The sequence below is a fragment of the Leptonotus elevatus genome, chromosome 1, assembly GCF_054856555.1.
Source record: "Leptonotus elevatus isolate MCC_2025b chromosome 1, RoL_Lele_1.0, whole genome shotgun sequence".
Taxonomy (NCBI): domain Eukaryota; kingdom Metazoa; phylum Chordata; class Actinopteri; order Syngnathiformes; family Syngnathidae; genus Leptonotus; species Leptonotus elevatus.
Genome location: NC_141239.1, coordinates 41,790,654 through 41,810,774, shown reverse-complemented (window position 1 = coordinate 41,810,774; position 20,121 = coordinate 41,790,654). Strand labels below are relative to the sequence as shown.

The 20,121-nt window shown below is 41.0% G+C and overlaps 1 protein-coding gene across 1 annotated transcript in view; it reads right to left on the bottom strand.

Moving 5' to 3' along the window:
- The window catches only part of asic2 (acid-sensing (proton-gated) ion channel 2), a 78,344-nt gene extending 61,738 nt beyond the window's left edge, over positions 1-16,606 (bottom strand). The window contains exon 1 of the mRNA XM_086059147.1: positions 15,205-16,606. Coding sequence (XP_085915273.1) covers positions 15,205-15,873 — 669 coding nt within the window. The 5' untranslated portion in view covers positions 15,874-16,606. The remainder of the gene's footprint in view (positions 1-15,204) is intronic.
- Between the last annotated feature and the right edge of the window lie 3,515 nt (positions 16,607-20,121).

Sequence of the window (20,121 nt, the reverse complement as noted above, 5' to 3'; positions counted from 1 at the left end):
AATTGTTACATGCAGTTAGTTGTTCATTGAAAGTAATAATTTCCATTCAAAACAGGATAAAGTTATTGATTTGATTGTGAAAACTATTTATTTTGCATTGACAGACATTCATTTTGTTTTTTACGGAACTAAATGTATGTCCAAAGAACCCAAAATAAAGTTTTTGATTTCCTTCCAGTTAATTTTTTTTCTTCATGCTGTAACAAATATTCACCCTCAATTTTATTTATTATTTATTTTTTGTTGCTTTTTTTTAAACATTTCCCCCTGGGAAATGTGCGTGTGTGTGTGCCTTGATGGATTAACACTATGTTCCCTTAAACCAACCAGAGACAGTTCAAAAAGGAAAAACTCTTTCAACTTCCCTCCAGCATTGTCCTGAACTTCTCCTGAGTCGTGGTCACCGAACACGCTGAAGTGACCACATGTTTTTTTCCTTGAGCCCGGGACTTGCAACCACACCGTGCGCCCCAAAGCGCGCGTGTCTGTTCCTGTCGAGAGCCGATCCACCTACTGTCCGCTCTCTGAATCACCGACCCGGTTAAACAAAGGCTGTTGCGCACCAAGCCGCTGTGCGCCAGCGATACACGGACTTCTACTTCAGCTGTGCGCCAGCGACGTCCCGCAGCACCCAAACCAACTGAACTGGGCTCCACCTGCCTCGGTCTTCGACCCCGCGTGCCCCAACCACCAACCAGGGACTTGTGCCATCCGAGGACCGACCGCGGCCTCCACTCCACGCACCCATCAACATCAGCCGGAGACCTGCCGCAGCATCCCAGCTGCGGACGCACCGACCGCCCTCGCCTCCAACTGAGTTTTCTTCAACTAAGGAAGCTCGCCGAGTCCCTCTTACTCCCGTGCACCTGAACCAGTCCATAAGTGCGCCTTCATTGCAATCTGACCATACCACTGGTGCAACCATGGCATTGTACTGTAGCGTTAGCCATTTAAGGCTATGCTATATTGCAGGGCTTTGAGTGAGTGTTTTGAATTTAGTAGTTTGAGGGTCAACACTACTTTCAGAAAGCAATCTTTCATTTGATATTTAGGGAGCCCCTTTAGTGCCAGAGTATGAAAATGTATTTATTATTTTTTTTGCTAATCTGTACCTCACAGTTTAGTCATCTATTCCCACAGTTTGGTAATCTGTTCCCAGTTTTACTAATCTGTTCCCACAGTTTACTAATCTGTACCCACAGTTTACTAATCTGTTCCCATAGTTTAGCACGTCAATAAGAAACAAAGAAGAACACACAAAGAAGAAACGGTATCGTGACACCATGTTGGAAAGAATACTGTTTAATAGCTCTCTGTGCTAAAATTGCTTCAACGTGAATAGAAGAAGAAATACAAGGTGATTCTTTGAGTATACCACAACGACCAAAACTGATTGGTCGGGACAGGAAACCCTGCGGCAGCCAGCACACTGTCAAATTGTTACATTTGTTTTAGCTCGCGTAACAAACATAGCTACTAATGCTAACATGTAATGTGTTGTACACACGAGCCGTGAAGCACTTTGCCTCTCGCTATAGATCATCTTATATCTTTGTCTGCCGGGGGGAAATTGGTAAATGTGATGTGAGGATTAGTTATGTATTCTACAAACGATGGATAACTCAAATGAGCAGCGATGCTGAAGTTGGCTCTACCGTTGCACTCCTTAAACCGAGATTATAAAACGTAAACCGCAATTGCATTTCCTGGCCTGAAGATGGCAGTGTTTTCACAGTTTTGCATTGGTGATGACGCTGATTTCCTCGTTGCCTACAGTTTAAAAAAAACACTGATTTAAAATTATTATTATTATTATTATTTTTTTAATAATACAAAAAAAACAAAAAAAAAACACTGATTTTAACCTGCTCTCATTTCCACAAAATCAAAATGGTATGGAGTTTCTCGACTGTTTTACACTTCAAAATACCCCAATTTTCAAATCAAACTTGTATCTATATATTCGAGTGTTCTTCTTCGTTTCTTATTGAAGTGCTAAACTGTGGGTACAGATTAGCAAAAAATAAAATAAAATCATACCCTGGCACCAAAGGGACTCCATAGATATTGTTTAATTACGGCTCAGATTGTGTAGGCCTGCTACCACGTGCGTTTGTCCGGGCTCATTTGCATGTTAGGCAATCTGTTTTTTTGTTGTCTGACATCTTTCGAAAGACTGCCCATGGGATATTATAAATGGGATATTCGGTCTTCTCCCTCATCTTCTTTCTCCTCTTCTCTCTGCATCCTCACCTCATCTTGAGTTAATATGTTGCATATAATAAATATATTTTGAGTATACTCTTTTGGCCAAGTGTCCTTTTGCATCGTTTATAAGATGGAAAATACAAATGAGTTTTTTTTAGTCGAATAAACTAAACCAGCTCAGTGGCCTCGAGGATGAGTGTCCCCGGCCAGGTCATACCAAAGACTATACAAATTGGACCCATTTGCCTCCCTGTTTGACACTCAGCATTACGGGTTGGAGTTAGGGGATTAGATGACCAAATGATCCCGAGCGCAAGCCCTTGCTGCTGCTCACCGCTCCCTCAATGGATGGGTCAAATGTGGAGAATGAATTTCTTCCCATTTGGATGGGCGTGACAATCAGTGGTACTTCAACCTTTAACTTTATAATATGTGAGAAATATTATTTGGTACACATAAATTAATTAACTGGTGTCAAAGTGAATATGTTAATTCAGTTAAAAAGTAAATACATTAGTTTGGTTCAGTAACTAAAATGTTGGAAAAATAATTTGGATCAAGGCAAACAATTAAGGTTGGTTCAAGTGACGAATTATTGTTTACATCAGGGGTGGCCAAGTTTGGTCCTCGAGAGCCACTATCCAGCCTGTTTTCCATGTCTCCCTCCTTCAGCGCAGCTGAATCTAATGATAAGCTCATTAGCAAGCTTTGCAGAAGCCTGATAACAATCCTGATCATGAATCAGGTGTGTTAGTGGAGAGAAATATGGAAAACAGGCTAGATAGTGGCTCTCGAGGACCGAACTTGGTCACCCCCGGTTTATATCAACATGAAATAATCAGGTCATACGAAGTCACTCAATTTTGTTTCTGTGAAGTCAAATATTTTAGATGTGATATCTGGACATCATTTTTGTTGTTTTTGTTTAAGCGGGTTTATAATTTTTTACAGCGTATCACAAATTCCTCCCAGAGATTTTGGGCTATGCTAAAATCTGAGGAATTTCAGTTTTCATTATAGCGCATAGGCTTGACATTGCAGTGAAGTATAATAAGACTTTATAAAAACACAAAAGTGTTGTTGTTCACCTCCACAAGGTCCGATCTGGACCAAACAACTACCGTGATGCTTTCACCTTGAAAACATTCAAAGGCGCATCCCGACCTTTAATTGTGTTTGTATATCAGCTAAGGAGTGTGCTTCTCCTAATGACTTTTAGCAACTAATTTGGAAACTTTATCTTTTCTTTTCACGCTGATAGCTGGAATTAAATTGCTGCTCTGTTGCTGAGGCGACCAAAATCCCTCCCTTGTTATTCATGACTCATGTGAAGTGAGCTTCTCACGCCGAGAAACCCCACCCCCAACAAATATGTTCCCGCTCTGGCTGGTTGGCCAAACGACTCCCTGGACCCTCCCTTGTGATTTCTACCGCTCTGCCATCAAATTACACCCCGAACGGCCGCCGCGACGTTCAACATTTGCGAGACGGATGCCAACGTCGCGTATCGTAATCCGCATCACTCGGCGGGCACAGGTGGCGCCGCCTCATTACGCTGACTCCCACGGGTGTTTTTAGCAAGTCGGGAAATATGGACACCCTATTAGCACGTCTCCCCGCTGTGCGGTGCCGAGACAGCGCGGGGAAAGACACGTGGGAGGCACTAACCGAGCAAGAACCACCTCGCAGACTGAACGAGAGGAAAAGTGGCATTCAGTGGCTCAGTTATATATTTTTTTTTTTGCGGCCCATTTACGTTGTGTCGGCGATTACCTTCCAAATGCGGACATAGTGTATGTCAACCCGGCGCTCGGTAATTAGACCCCAATGGGGAATATACGTCAGCAAGCTCTTCTATATAGATGTGCAGCAAACATCCCAAACACGCGTCTGCATCCCAACTTTCACTAAAAACCCAAGTTAAAGTTAGCCCATGAAAAAAGTGGCCACTGCTCATCCTTTACTTATTCGACTGTAGGTTGTGCTCCGTGACCAGGCAACAGGTGTAGCGATAATAGTCAAAGTGCCGGTAACTGTGTCTAATAATAATAATAATACACAGTAAAATCAGAAGAGTAAATGTAACTCCCATAGTGTTAAATTTAACACTTTCCCTGAGTTTATATAGTTCTCACCAGAGTAAAATGTACACTTCCAAAAGTTGAAAAATTTAACTCATTGGTAGAGTGAAATTACAACACCCATAGTGTAATTACTTGACACATAAAAGTCAACTTTTTTTTTTACACTTTTACCTACTTTTACTTTTAGTGTTATTTTTAACACTTAAAAATGTTACTTCCTCTTCCTTGGTATTAATTTCTCAGTTTGAAGTGTTATTTTCATTCCTTTTTGTGTTAATTTCTCACAGTTTTAGTGTTACTTCTAGAGACATTGGGACTCGAACCTAGTACCTAGCACATGAGGGGCAACAACACTACCAAGTACGTTACGAGATGCCAAATTATTTCTTGAAGGCCTAGTTTCCGCACGACTCGCGGTAAATATGAATTGCCTGTATGGCAAAATATACACTTTGTTTTTAGTTTTACGGAAAAAATTATTAACATAAATTTCACTACTCATGAAAATCCGGAAACTTTTTTATTTTATGTCTGGAGTCAATGAGTTTGCTGAAATAACACCAACCGTAGAGCTTTTTCTTCACTTTGCGTGTTTAAATAACACCCAGTGAAAAAAAATTAACACTAGATTTTTAACTCAATTTAACACTACAGAATTTGCTGTGTAATAATAATAATAATAATAATAATAATAATAATAATAATAATAATAATAATAATAATAATAATAATAATAATAATAATAATAATAAATGATAAAGCCAACACTTAGTTGAAATGTCTTTAAACATATGTTTATTGACCAACTTTTCAGATTTAGAAACTGTTCAAGGTTTTAAACATGAGCATGCTGGCACTGGTGCAATAGTATGCAAATGAGTTTCAAACGAGAGAGTTCAGTGCAGCGTTGACATTTGTGTTGGGGGGGAACGGCATGTGTGCCGCCCCTGGAGGTTACTAAGAAGGTTAAGAGACAGATGTACGAGTCGGAGTTTGGATGAACTTTTGCAGCTCAAGACATGAAATGTGAAATTTGTTGGGCAAAGTTTGGAAGGTGAGCAGGATGGAAATTTAATGCAGGTATGCAGAGTTCGAAGGTAAGCGTCTCTGAAGGTGGGATCTTCTTCACACATGAAACATTTGGTCAAGATCTGACCTTGCAGAGTTGACGTCTTAAGAACATTAAATGGCCACTTCAAACAAAAATGGCGGACTTTTACTGTCTTTTCAGGTTTTGCTTCTTGAGGTTTAATATAATAGGCATACATTTGTGTTGCTAAGTGAAACAGGTACAAAAGGCTAAATTTGCCAAAAATTCAAGGGCCACTTGGAAAAGTGACTGAATCAATGGCAAATCATCACACTAGTCCACTATGCTCCACCCACAAGCAACAACAAAAAAACGTTTTGGAATTTAGTGTCATCCATTTTATTTTCAGTATACGTGGCTCCAATTTGGGAGCAGTTGGACAAAATCCGGAAAAGTTTACCTCTAAAGGAGTTCGTCTTCTTGATACTTTTTTTGTACTCATGATGGATGCTCATGGTGAAATGTGTTTGTTTATACACACAGCGGGGTTCAGGGGTGAAAAAAAGAGGGATTTAAAGTGAGCTGCCGAGCAGACAGAAGCCATCACTGCCAATTGCCTCCCGTTTTCTTTTCCATTATTCGTAAAGAAGACAGCAGCAGCGAGAGCTTGAGCTCATTCAATTAATGACAGCAGCTCAACATCTCCTTCTTGTTTCTCTTTACCCTCACTTACCACCTTTCTCCGAGACTCCTCTCCAAGGACACTAATGTTAACGTGCTAAAAAATGCACTGAATTCATTGAGTGGGAAATGAAGGGCGGGCCGAGTGCTTCTTGTCTCAGGGCTGTGAGTGCAAAGTTGGAAGGCGGCAGAAATCTTCCTCTCATACGGAAAGAAAAAGAGAACCATTGGGGGATGGGGGTCTGGACGCTTCTTCTCGTTTTTTGACAGATAGTGACGAAGTTCCTCCGGCGGGAACGTCGCCAAAGGGCTAAGTTGCACGTTGCTGATGAAAGAGCACAAATGACAAAGCGGCTGCCCCGCACGCCGTCTCAGTGCTCATCAGGAATGCCTACGAAACGGGCGAGTGTATGCGGAAAGATAACGTAACGTAACCACAACAGAGGAAAGAACGGCAGAAATGAGAAAATTAATTCACATGAGTTCAGGGCCGGCAACATGAAAGCACAAGAGCGGCTTTTTGCACAAGGTCATATGATCAGCCGTTTGGAATCTGGCTTCTCTTGATGCCAAAAACAAAACAGGGATGAAGGAAAATATTTGTGTTCATCCGATTGATGTTTTGTGCAACTTAATATTTCCATTTTCAGTCAAGATACAATTTGTAGTGTCGTTCTTTTACTTTAAAGTATGTTTAAAAAAAAAGTGCAATAAACGCTGTATAGAGTATTTTTTTTCTCCTTTAGTGACTGAGTAAACTGAAGTTTATTAAGAACACATTAAATTTATAATTCAAGGTACCAGTACAAACAAAACAACATCCTGTTAAATGAGAGTATCACAGTTTGAATTTGCAATACCACCGTTGAGATAAAAGTTCTTATTTCCTAAATGCCAATCAGTGTATTGGTGCTTTTCACATTCCATCGCCTTCAATGAAGTCGCCAGAGGGGAGGGAGCCGCCCACATAACTCTTGTCGCTCGTTAATTGCATGGCGCGAGAAGAAAGACGCTAAAGGACGGCGGGCCGATTAGCGGCGGCCATTTGTCCCGCTCGGCCGGCTCTTTCTGTGGCTGTCAGCAGCAGCACCAGGAACGGACGGGGACACGGTGACCCCATTTGACAATAACACAGGGGCATCATCTAGTTGGAGTCGACATTTTCTCTCAAAAGCGATAAATGGTCACTTCTGCAGTCCATGGCGAACATTCTGCTTTTGTAGCCTTGACACTAAACTCCTTTTGGCCTTGTTACAAACATGGCTATTACCATTTGGTCTATGTGATGCATTTGTCAGTATATCGTACCTTACAAAGAAGTTGGATTTAGGTTCCTTGTGTTATTTTTTTTAACTTTTAATTCAAAATTTTTATTTACACTTGAAAAATTTCCTTTTAATAAGTTTAATGACAACTGTATTTAAATTCCAATACAATAATACTTGTTGATAGTTAAATTTTAATTAAATTGTGTTTCTATTATTACCAGAATTAATTTACATTTAAAAACAGAAATAACAAATTTGAGGATAGACTAAAGACAGAATAAAATCAAATAACCTTCAGTGTATTCTACTCTATGGTGTGTGGGGGAGGGGGAGGGGGTATGTTTGTATGCATTCCAACGATAGCGTTCAAATCTAGCATTTATTTTGTAAATATTTATTTCAAATTTTAATATTAAAAAAAACAAAATGTAGTAGTCTAGTTCTATAAAGTAATTATTTCAATTGTAATAGAATAATGTAATCTTGGCATTTAAATTAATTTTAAGAAAATCAAATTTATAGCTCAAACTAGTGATGGGAAAACGAAGCTTCGTGAAGCACTTGTGATATTTTTTGACTCCCCTAGATGGGGCTCTTGGTTTAAATATAAAGGCTAGTGCAAAGGAAATTGATTACATTTCCACTGCATCTTTCAACCAAGAGTGGCATCTAGAGGAGTAAAAAAATATTACAAGTGCTTCATGAAGCTTCATTTTCCCATCACTAGCTCTAACGACATTTATTTTAAATTAAAAATGAATTAGAAAAAGAAAGAAAATGAGCACAGATAACTAGTTATGACAAAATAAGAACACCAACGTTAGCTCTGTTCTAATACAGTCTTTAAGAACAAACAGTTGAAATAAAAACCGTAAAATATGATGGCTTTCCACTTTGATAACATCACGGTACAGACTGTTTCAATTAGTAGCCCTCCACGATGGATTCTAGTAGATTGTAGCTTGAGAAAGAGAAATTGACATCACACGAAAAAATACGTACGTATGCTGCATGCTATGCTGCCTCTGCTTTTGTCTCACTCGCTGTTAAAATAAGCCTTCAGCCTCAAGCATTTAGCTTTTACACTCAATGAAATTAATAAGACATGAATTTGGCATTTTTAGGACCTTTGGAAATCATATCGGAAGAAGTGTTTTAGTTTTTAAGACAATTAAGGGAAAAATCCTACAGTGGACATTCTATCCACTGTAGCCTCATTTCTGAGAGTCGACTTTCTTATATGTGATGCTCGTGTGGGTGTTTGCTGCCCTTAGGACCTGAAAGTGAATAAATATTATCGCAGTGGGCGTCGTGGTACATTGTAAACATGCCCTCCACCGTACGTGTTTCTTCGAGGTCAAGCGAGGAGCATTCGCAGCCACGATCGCAGTCACCAAAAATATTTCCATTTTTCACGCGCGTTAAGAGCAACACAAATTAACAATGACATTTTTGGCACAGTAGAGCCTATTATAACTTGGCCATTTATGCAGCGGGGGTGACTTCACAAATGCGAACCACGTCCAATATTGCCATCCGCTCAAGGTTGTCGCTTGTCACATGGAGACGAGCCCACCTGCCGCAGCGTGGAGGACCTGACGGCAAATTAGCAACCATTCTTTTCAATCACAACAGGGAGAAAGCTCTCTGGTCGTCAACGGCGATGTGGGATATTGGATGGCGTGGGGGTTAATGAGATTGCGGCGAATGACTGGAGCCCAGCGTGATGTTTACAACGTAAACCACCGTGGTGAATGTGGGAGCGCACCGTTCATGACTGCAGATGTGCAGTTACAACTCCACATGTTGTCATTCTTAAGAGCATATGAGACAGGTTCAAGATGCGCCTCGTCATACCTGACGCATGGCCAGCCATCCCAGGCTGAGACAAGCAGAAAAAAAAAAAACAGGAATCCTTCATGATCCTGTGAAAACCTAATGGAAAACGGGTCTCCGGAAGGAAGTCTTCTCCCGACGGATGGCCTCATAACTGGTACCCAACTTCTGACACTGAGAGTAAACTGGCCACTGACCAAGAGGGCAGCTTATTTGGCAAACTAGCCAGATGATAAAGTGATATAATTCTCAATCACACAACTTGCCCTGGCCCATTTTCGAGATAAGAAATGAGCATTCCTGCCAGTGGATAACCCTGTGAATGATAGTCCCACTTCTGACACCAAGAAATACGCAATCCCCTGCTCATCCAATGAGCCGTATGTGGAGAGGAGTGTAATAGAATCTGCTACCCAGAGTACCCGACGGATTCTCTCATAACTGGCACCCGACTTCTGACACCACGACAACCTGGATACTGACCATGAGTCAGGATATTTGTCATAGTAGCCGCATGGCTGTCATACTCAAATGCCATCTTCCAACCCATATCCATGCTTAAAACCAAACCTCATGACAGACCATCCCGCTTCTGACACCAAAAGTCAGAAAAAAACATTTACTATACCTGTGCCAGTGTTCAAAAAAGTGCTTCGCCTGCCTCGAGACTCAATGATAGATGATCAAATACTTTACAGATGTGCACAATCCTAATGACAATCCTAATTTTCCATCAGACGACCATTCCATCCCATGTACGGGTTCACCTGTCTCTGAGTGGGGTTACCCCGCGGCTGGCTTGTGTCACCAAACATTTGAAAAATCGGCACTCTAACTGGCTCAAGGGACAACAATTGTCGAGATGCATCAGTGTTATTCTCCAATAAAAGTGACGTCTCCATTTCAATCAAGCGCGTTGTTTTTGTCTGCAAGTCCCAGTTGGCCTTCACCTTCACTTTCATGTTTACAAACAGATCATCTCAGTGGTTAGCAGGTTAGAGGTGATTGTCGTGTTTCCAATAGAAACATTAGGCTTAAATAACAACAAAAGCGAAGCACACAACTCCCCGCAGGGTGAGTCATGACAGGAAAAAAAAAAAACACCTTGCGTGTTTGAAGATAGCGAAGAGTACTTGCCGTTATTAGATTTCTGAGAAGATGCTGCGTTGCTCACCTCAGGGCAAAAAAAGAAAAGAAAAAAGGTTTGCTTCCATGTGAGTTTACGTGAATGTGATGAGGCGTCGTGCCGTTTAATTAGTCGTGATTGGCTGGTTTTGCAGGTGGAAGAGGTTCGTGGAAGCTCTCTGTTCATGCGCGGGTCTCCCACGCTGGTTCAAAACCGGCCGAGAGTAGACACCAGCTCCAAAACCTAGCACAAATAGATCTATTGATCTTTCCACTTCTTTGTTTCCTTCTTTGTCTTCTTCTTCCCCATGGTGAGATAATATACGATTCCCGGTGAGGCTCGGTCAAAGCCAATGTGCTTCCTGCTGCGTCAGGATTCATCCTGTATGACATGACTCAGAATGTTGTGATAATGAAAAAGACCACAAGGAACATGTGGTTTATAGGTGATGGAATGTTTTAGACTTAAACCCTATAGAGGAGGCATGAGCAAAGTATGGCCCACAAGCCATGTGCCATTCTTTAATCCATACATAATGCTGTATTTGTTGCAGTAACTGCTGTATTATTCCCTAACAATTTTTTTTTTTTATGTATTTGTTAATCACAGTTTTTAGCATTCATTATTGGCATCAATAATTGGTCAGTTTATGTATATCAAACACAACAAAATTAAATTAAATTTAAAAAATGTTTGGCATAAAGGAATTATCATTAAAGCAACAAACATCCACATTTTAGCTTCCTTATCTATGAATGACCTGGCCTGTCTGTCCATTTTAAAAATGGATGTTGATGTTGCCCCTTAAGCACAAAAGTTTGCCCAGCCCTGCAATAGACTCTTTTTTTTTGCTAAAGAAGAAACTGAAGGGAGTAACCTCCCAAAACAAACTATTTGTTTTTCAGTCGACAGCAAAAATAAAAGACCTCGAAGAGTCCTCACTAATGAGATCAACCACAAACCACAGAGGTCCCGTTAGCCTGCGACGGAGGGAAGGAATGAAGGGCATCTTGCGTGCTAAGCTAATGGGGCTAACTTTAGCATGTTGGGGAACAGACTAACAAGGGGAAGATTTGATCAAGGATGGTGTATGGGTGCAGAAAAATGTGAAGTTGAAGTGGAAGGTTTTAGACTGACAAGGCCAATCTCCAAACTTAAACCCTATAGAGGAGCGGTGGGCAAACTTCTGTGCTCAAGAGGAATATTAGATTTTTTAAAACAGACAGACTGGCCAAGTAAGTGATAAATGAGGTTTAAAAAAAAGTGTACTTTTTAGGTGAAAAAATTGATCTTGAAAAATGCATGCTAGCATGTAGCTACTTAGCATCAGGCAAGGATGTAAACAACATAGCAGTCCTTTTCAACAAGGGTTTGGATAAAAAATATCTGCCTTATAGACTTCAACAGGAATGTCCTAAATTATGGCATTAGACATTTACGGAATGCCCCCTGTTGTGCAGTTTCACAAAACACACAATCACATGACCTCATTTTCAACACAACTTTGTCAAAGCTAACTTGACGATGAAGCAGCCTGGCATTCACGTGTCGAGCTGAAAGCTAATGGATGGAAGCGCGTGCTTGTTATTAAAGCTCTTACAGTGGCAGGCTGATGCACCTCGTGGGCTTTCGGGCTGGCAGCACAGAAACAAACACAACAACAATGTAAGGAGAGAGAGAAAAAGCATAGTAACGGCCAACTTTTTGTTTTTCTCTTCGGCAGTTTTTAACTACACGGGAGATGAAGTCTGATAGGTGAGAAGATGCCAGAAAACAACCAGCGCCGTGCTGGTTCTGTTATCTGCAACTTTGGGTTTGTACTTGCAAAGCAGAAGGTTTGACTGGCTCAGGCTGGTTAGACACAAAGACAATCAGGCTGTTTTTGTCCCAATTTTGGACCATCACGACCTAGCATGTCAATTGAAAAAATTAATTAGCGCTGGCGTTGGGTCAAAATCTTGCAGTGCCAAAAATCTTGACTTTTCAGGGAAAACCCAAAAGACGATTGTTCAACCATCAATATTACATCATCGCAAAGCCAAGCCATTTTCAACACTTTAGATTGGACAATAATTCATAAAAAGTGACACCCACGTGTGGACTGACTGAAGTATAGATTTTTGATAAAAATGATTTGCCAAATTGTGACTTATGAGGATTCAGCCCGATGCCACCGTTATGCTTGTGTGAGGTACGTTAAGAGTGGATTCGTCCTGATACTAAGGTCCAAAACTAGTTGGGCAGACAATTTGAAATGTGAAACGTGTTCAAAATTTCCGACCAAAAACTATTTAATTGTGTGGGAGAAGCCACCACAGCTCCCTTTGACTCTGCGGACTGTAGCGTGAACCGAATCCTAATGCAGCCAATCAAAGGAGCGCTCCGACTGACAAACAAAGGAAACAGTGATAAATAAAACAAAATATGTTCAATCAATCCAACTTGTTTGAACTTGAACTCTCACAAGGGTCACGGGCGTGCTGGATCTTATCCCAGCTGTCTTCCAGCACTCTGCAGTCTATCCAATGTGTGTGTGTGTGTTTTTTATGTGTGCTATAAACGTGTTTTCCCCAGACAAGCAAGAAGTATTTTCCAAAGCTTGCCAACATTGCCATCCTACAACACTCCCGCTCGCTGTCCTCTTCGGAAACACCCGGCAACCGTTGGCGCATGGTCGTTTTCGTGTGCAACACAGAATACAACCAAAACTGTTAAATGCCTTTTTTTTTTATCTTTATGAGTGGGGTCTAGCAAAGATAAAAATAAAATCTTTGAAGAATCTCCTGACTTAAACCCCAAAGAGCATGCTATAGTTAAAAGTCAAAGACATCTAGTTTTTATTCTATTTATAGGTGTAAAAAAGGCTTTTAAAAAAAACGTTAAGTGGATGGCTTTATACTTGTCAAATCAATCTTCAGACTTAAACCCTATAGAGATTGTGCGTAAATGACCCATGATGCCTTAAGATTTGTTTATACTTGAAAGAAGTGTAACCAACATGATAACCAGAGACTGTGAAGGGATGTGGGGAAAATAATTGTGAAGGTTATGTAGAAAGTTTTAGACCGGCCAAATCAATCTCCAGACTTAAACCTAAAAGAGCATGCATTTTACTTGGGGGGGGGGGGGGGGGGGTTGAATGGAGAACAAAAAGCAACCCTTTGCAAATTCAGTGTTCCAATACTTCTGGAGTGGATTGAATGTGCACATTGTCAGTTTTTGTTCATTAAAACTCAGTGTCCACCTTTGTGTTTTCAGTAATTCATTTTTTTGTTAGCTGTTTTTCTGCAACTCATTTTGCGCTCAAAAGCTTTAACGATTTGCTGTAACAGGAAGTCCAAACAGTTTGCGCGTCATTGATTTACACAGGACTCCAATCATTACAAAAGCGGTAACTGTTTAAGTGGTCTCGAACAGCTTAGCCTTAGACACTGCAAAATTTGGGCCTTTGTCTCTGAAGACATAATTGTATAAGTGAGGGGGGTAATTTCTTTTTAATAAATATTGTATATCAAGGTGTTCAGTCTGGCCAAGATATTCGTCACATTTGAAAACTCGTCCCCAACCTGCAGAGGGCGCTTCACTCTTTTCAGACTATGTCGTTTTGTTTTGCTTTGTTTTGTTTAACATAAATGTGAATCGGAAGAGACAAGATTACAATAATATTTAACATTAATTAAGTATTATTTCAAATAACTCAAAATGTGTTGATCTACCTATCCGACAAAATTATGCAAATTCAAAATATGAACATACTGCAATGACCCTGAAAATGATGATAATGATCATAATAATGATAGTAAAAGCTAGAATAATTGTAAATCAAAATGTTTGATATTTTTTAAGAGCTGGACATTTGGCTTTTTTTCCCCTTCTTGGCAACATGTTTGTTTTTGTTTGGGGTAGGGTTCCGTAATCTCGATTTTCTCTGCATGGTATGCAGGTGTCCATCAGTGTCCATATGTCCTGCTGTTAGTATTGTTGCAGTCTTGAATCGCACGGTAGGCACTTGATCTTATTCGAGCACATAACTTGCAATGAGCTTGTCACGCGCTGAACACAAACAGCAGATCATAAAACACAACAGTAACCTCACTCAAAATGACAGCACAACCCGCTACAGGCAGGCAAAGAACACACAACCACCACTACGATAGTGAAAAACAAAAAACTAATGTTGAATGTATGGTCCGTAGGATTTGTTTTGGCCTGTCCTGGACGTTTCTGGGCTGACTCAACATTTTCCTCCCAGCCAAGTCTCAGAGCCTATACTATCAGTGGCATATGCAAACGCCCGCTCCTGATTGGTGGGCTGGTTTCACGCTCATTCCTGATTAGCTGCTGTCCTCAGCTTCCTTGGTGTGTCATTTTTGAATGTTGTGTTTGCAAACAGCAATGGAAAAATTCTGACCAAACCTTAAACAATAAACATTGAATTCTTTACAACAGGACACAAAATGCCAGTAGACTCACAGCGTTCCAGTCACATGTAGATGGAGCTGCGGAATGGTTGCAGGTTGCCTTTTGTTTGGTAAGGCAGCTGTTGCATGGCATTATGGGAATTGTATTTTGTGTTGTATACATTATTCTTTGTGCCATTAAAGAAGATTTCTCAGCACTATTGTGTTTGGACTTCTATCACAAATCTCGAATGAGTCATTTCATGCATCTATTTGCTACTTTTGGAAGCATATGGGATCTCACGCACATTTGGTTTTAGACTGACCAAATCCATTTCCAGACTTAAACCCCATCGAGCATGGCACAGAATACATGCAAAATGACCCATAGTGACAAAAGCTGTTGAGAAGTTTAGACTGGCCTAGTCCATGGGCCAAGTGAATTTCTAGATTCCAACCCTGTGCAACATAATTATAAAAGCTGGGAGAGGTTTTAGACTGGCCAGTCCACCTCCAGACTTAAACCCAATAAAGCATGGCACAGATGATGTCGTATATGTAATCAACTTACAGATGAGAAGTTGTGAGCTCCACAAGGCTCCCCTCTGTACTTGCAGGAGAGCAGCATGTCATCCAGCTGGTGGCTCAGCCGGTCCATGAATTCCAAGTTGGTGCCCTCGAAGTTCCGGGGCGGCAGGAAGAGCCTAAAATCTGATAACTTGCCGAACCAGCCCACCCGGTCCTCCTGCAGCAGGTCCAGCACCAGGGGCCGGACGGTACGGTTGGCCAGCAGCAGGCCCAGCCAGTGTCCGGCGAAGTACAGGTCGCTTTTTGTCAGCTTGTAGAGACGGATGGGGTTATTGTTGCAGATCGTGACCACAGGGAAGGCCAGCTCCTTGGCCCACTCGGTGTGGACCCGAGTATATGTGGGGAAGGACAGCCAGTAGAGCAGCCTGTTGGAGGACCAGGACAGCAGCAGGCCCACGGAAGTGCACAGCGCCAGGAGCCAGAAGACCCTTCGGCCCAGGGAGCCGCCAGGGACGCACACTTGCCTCAAGCCGTGAAGGCGCGTCCGTGACAGCAGAGCAAAAGTGAGTGCCCGGGTTGTCCCGCGCCGCCGGGTTGCCGCCGGGGACCGGTGACAGCGCCCCTCTCGGGCCATGACCGCCGCCCACAGGGCTCCTACAACCGCGGGGACGGCGTCATTTCCCAGCCCGGCTTGCGGGGCTGCGGTCCACATGTAGCTCCAGGGTAAATGGTAAATCCACACCCGGATGAACTCCCCGCTGGCTGCTCAGGAAAGGACACTCCCCCTTCAGGTACCTCTGCGCCGGTTCACTAAGCGGACTTGTTGGTCCCTCCTGACGTTGCCGACTCAGCGGAAAGAAATTCAAGAGCGTCCGCCGCTGCAGCTTGTGTGACAGCGAGCGAGAGAGGACGCCAAAAGAGGAGGAGGGAGGACAGAATACAAACCAGTGGGGGGTGGGGGCGACAAACGTGAGATGAGAATGTAATGAAATCAATGAGGGCAGAGCAGCTTCGTTCAGGTTCTTTCGTCGACCGTTTCACGGCTTCCAGCGACAGCGGCTGGACTCACGGAAGCTGATTGGCAGTCCGCGTTCGCTCGGTGCTCTCACTTCTGTGACTTCCACGTGCCGCTCCTCGCTTGGATGGTTGGAGTCTGGCAGAGCCACAAAGGTCTTCAGCGCAAGGCTACAAAATGACCCCGGCGTCGGGGAGAAAAGCAAGCACAACAAAGCAGACGAGTTTGTCCTCGCGAATCCTTGGCTCGCCTTCTAAAAATACTCCAATCCATCAACTCCTTGCTCCACCTCCTCCGCATCTTCTTTCCCCACTTTCCCTCGCTAGCCTTCACTCGCTGTCTTCCTCTCGCATTTGGCTCCGCTTTCTTCTGCTTCCCGCAGCACATGACGCGCGATTTGAGCGGAGCTCCCAACCACCCTCCGCTGCCCCCGTTCTCCCGCCGCTGAGCTAACTTGTTCAAGCCCCCGCACCACTCATCACCCCCCCCCCAGCCCCCATCACTCCGTCCTTGTTTGTCTGTCGCCGCCGCAATGAAACATGACAATGTGCGTGGCTGGTAATGTAAACATAAAAAATTGATCTATGAGTAAATATACTACACAAAAAATGTTTACATCATCATTCTCAAAATTGCAATATACTATAAATAATACAAGTAAATGTAATACTACAAATCAATACATAAGTAAATATAAAGAGGATGAATAAAAAAAACTATAAATATAATTGAATACAAAAATATTTATTTGACAATTCATAATAAATACTGACAAACTGAATGTAAATGCACATGACATATTCACCATTATATCGTAAATGATAATGAATGTGAATAAATATATTAACGCAACACTTGGGAAGTTTTCAACCTTCAAAAAATATTTTCATAACTCTCCTTATGAAACACCGACTTACAACTCCTTGAATGGTACCTTTGGCCTGAGGGGGGTGTGTATCGCTTTTACTGGCACTAAGCAGCCTGCCACACAAAAAATTACAATTGATGGCTGCTTTACGGCATACGTCACTTCCCTCTGTCCTCGTTCGTTATAAAGATGGAAGTCAATTTGAACGTACACGTGCGGCTGCCATGGCAGAAGCTGCAAAACGACCAAAAAGTTTTGTCTCGAGGAGACAAAAAAAAGAAAAAAGAAAAAGGTAGGTTACCCAGATAAAAGGACAGTCAAGGATCAACATTGATCCGGTTTTCATTTGCTAGCATGAGCTCAAAGACGGCGCTGACACCAGTACGAGTACTCTTGAGTTGTCACCGATACCATTACCACTAGTACTTTTGATACATAAAAAACGCAATGACAGATAATTTTAAAGAAAGACGATATCTATATGACGATATAAGCTATATCTCAATATAGCATTTTTCTTGCATGACATTCATGCCAATTTTCTATTCTTTTTTTCTAATTTCAATTTCCTAATGATAAAATAAGGCTGGTAATCGGCACCAATACTGATACCTCGTGTCGATACTCTCCCATTGCTAATAATCATAAATAAAAATACCGTCAATAAAATAAATAATAAAAATAAATATATAAATAAGATCAAAATACCTCATATAAATATAAATAAACATTAATGCATACAAATATTAATAAAATGCAGCATATAAATAAGAATATAACTATACTACAAATAAAAACACTATATAAATGTTAATACATTTAAATTAAAGGAATGGTAATATCTACTCTACATGCATAAATCATACATAAATAATCCATATTAACTCACTAATTAATTTTTCACTCCCAGCCATTTTCACTGAAGCAATCTCCTTCACTCCCGGCTGTTTTACTGGATTTTGACAGATTTGGCAAGGCCCAGATAATATTGTGTTATATTGCTATAAAAACATGGAATTTACCAAAAGAAAGATTATAGCCTCTTCTTTCCTTACAAAAAAAAGTATATTTCTATCTGTTTCCGTTTTGCAGCAATTAGCAGTAGAATTTAGCAAATTTTCATCATTATTAACAAATCTATTTAGAACTGTGAGCTTTTTTCAACATGGTCCTGGTTGATCTCTTTTGCTCTGCTGGCCGTTTGTGTAATAACTACCATTTCTTCAACCGTTCTTCAATCAAAGCCTTCTGTACACTCTAGCATAAAAACCCCCATAAAAAAAAACATATAAATATGACTTTGGGACACTTAAAACATTAAAAATAGAACGTATTTAAAAGTTTTTGGGAGCAAATTAGTTAAATAATAAATATATAAATATACATAATTAGTTGTTATAATTATTAATGTTATAAATAAGCAAAAATAATTTATTCATGGTTCTTTTTTTGGGCAGGTCTGACTGATCACGCTAAACATAAAAAAAATTATATTCAAACCCTCTTAATGTCGAAAATCAAAAATGATATTAGCTCTCGTATTCATCACCACATTTTATCATTGCTGCGCTGTCACAACGCACACATTTCTGTGTATTTTTTTTCAAAAACAGAATTAAAATATTATTATTTTACTGTAACAACAGTTTCAGCTAAAGGTCGTTAGACTTGATTGAGCCAGCAGAGGGCACTGTGTGGCTTTGCTTTGATGACACACAATTGTTTGATTTGTTTTAAAAATAAAGACCTCCCTCTTCTGCAGTTAAGTAAGTAAACATCCCCTTTTGGTAGCCTGTCAACAAAAAGGCAGGGAGCAGCTAGGACAATCTTCCTTTAAAACCGTTTTTTGTCGGCGGCACTTCAAGGTGACGACTGCAATGCGTCGTAGGGATTGGTTGCACAATGACGACGACTCAGTACAATAGCCAAATCAGCCTGAGTGCTTTTCAGTGACTCCAGCACAAAGCTTCATTATTAGACCACAGAAGAAGAACACAACATAGCGCAGCTATTTTCTCAAAGCGGACCAAAGAGTCGTTAGCGTAAAAAAATCCATGCATTAAAAAAAACACACAAAAGCTGATACATAACTCAAACACACTAGTGCACTACTTGTGTGATTATGCATTTATGTACTTGTGCATGGTTATTTGCATACTTATGTATTACTCGTGTATTGCTACTTGTGTTTATGCGCTTGGTGTGCTACTTGTGTAGTTGTATGCTAGGGGTGTCCCAAAAATTGTATTGTCATAATAATCGCAATTCTCATTTACAACGAATCTAAATTTATTTTAAATGTCCCAAAATCTATTTTATTGAAATTATTTTATAATGTCTTGCCCTTGTTTGTGTGTTCCTTTATTGGGAGCGCTGTTTATGTTGTACACAATTTGGCCACTTAGGGGCAGTGTGGTTCCGCGCGTTTTGATACACTGTTAAGTTGTAGCCTCATTAGAGAGTAGAAGAAAAAGTCACAATCAAGTTATACCAATAAAAGTTGTCTTTTTTGGACAAGCGTAGGAAGCGCATATGCCGGTGAGTAATGTAAACATGCTTCTCTGTATACTCCTGAATCGTTTTTATATGAATAGCCGTTCTTTTGAGTGATAAAAGTGCAGTTAGTAGTGCGCGTTAGCGAGTCAAGGGCGCTTTCCATTGTGCGTTAGCCTTGCGCTAGCTACAGTCGGGAAACAAGCTAAACAAAGTGTGTTTGCACTGTGTGTCATTTTCTTCGTTTTGTGTGTTTAGATTTACAGTCAACCTCAACTGGAATGTAATAAACGGCTTGATACTGTAACAATAGTATTGTTAGAGACTGATTGGAGTGAGTTAAACCGAGCGTGTCCTATGAGCCAGGAATAACGTACTGTACTGTGTTGAGTTATGCAAATAAATACTGTAAATGTAAGCGAGTCACAGCTTTAATCGTCCACTCTGTATGGTCAGTGAGAGCGGAACATAGTGAAACAGATACCAGCAATGGGCTCTTTTGGAAGGACTGTTTGCTGTCTGCTAAACTGTATGCAGAATGTACACTGTGTACTGTATTTTTGTGCCTGTGACTTGTGTGTTCC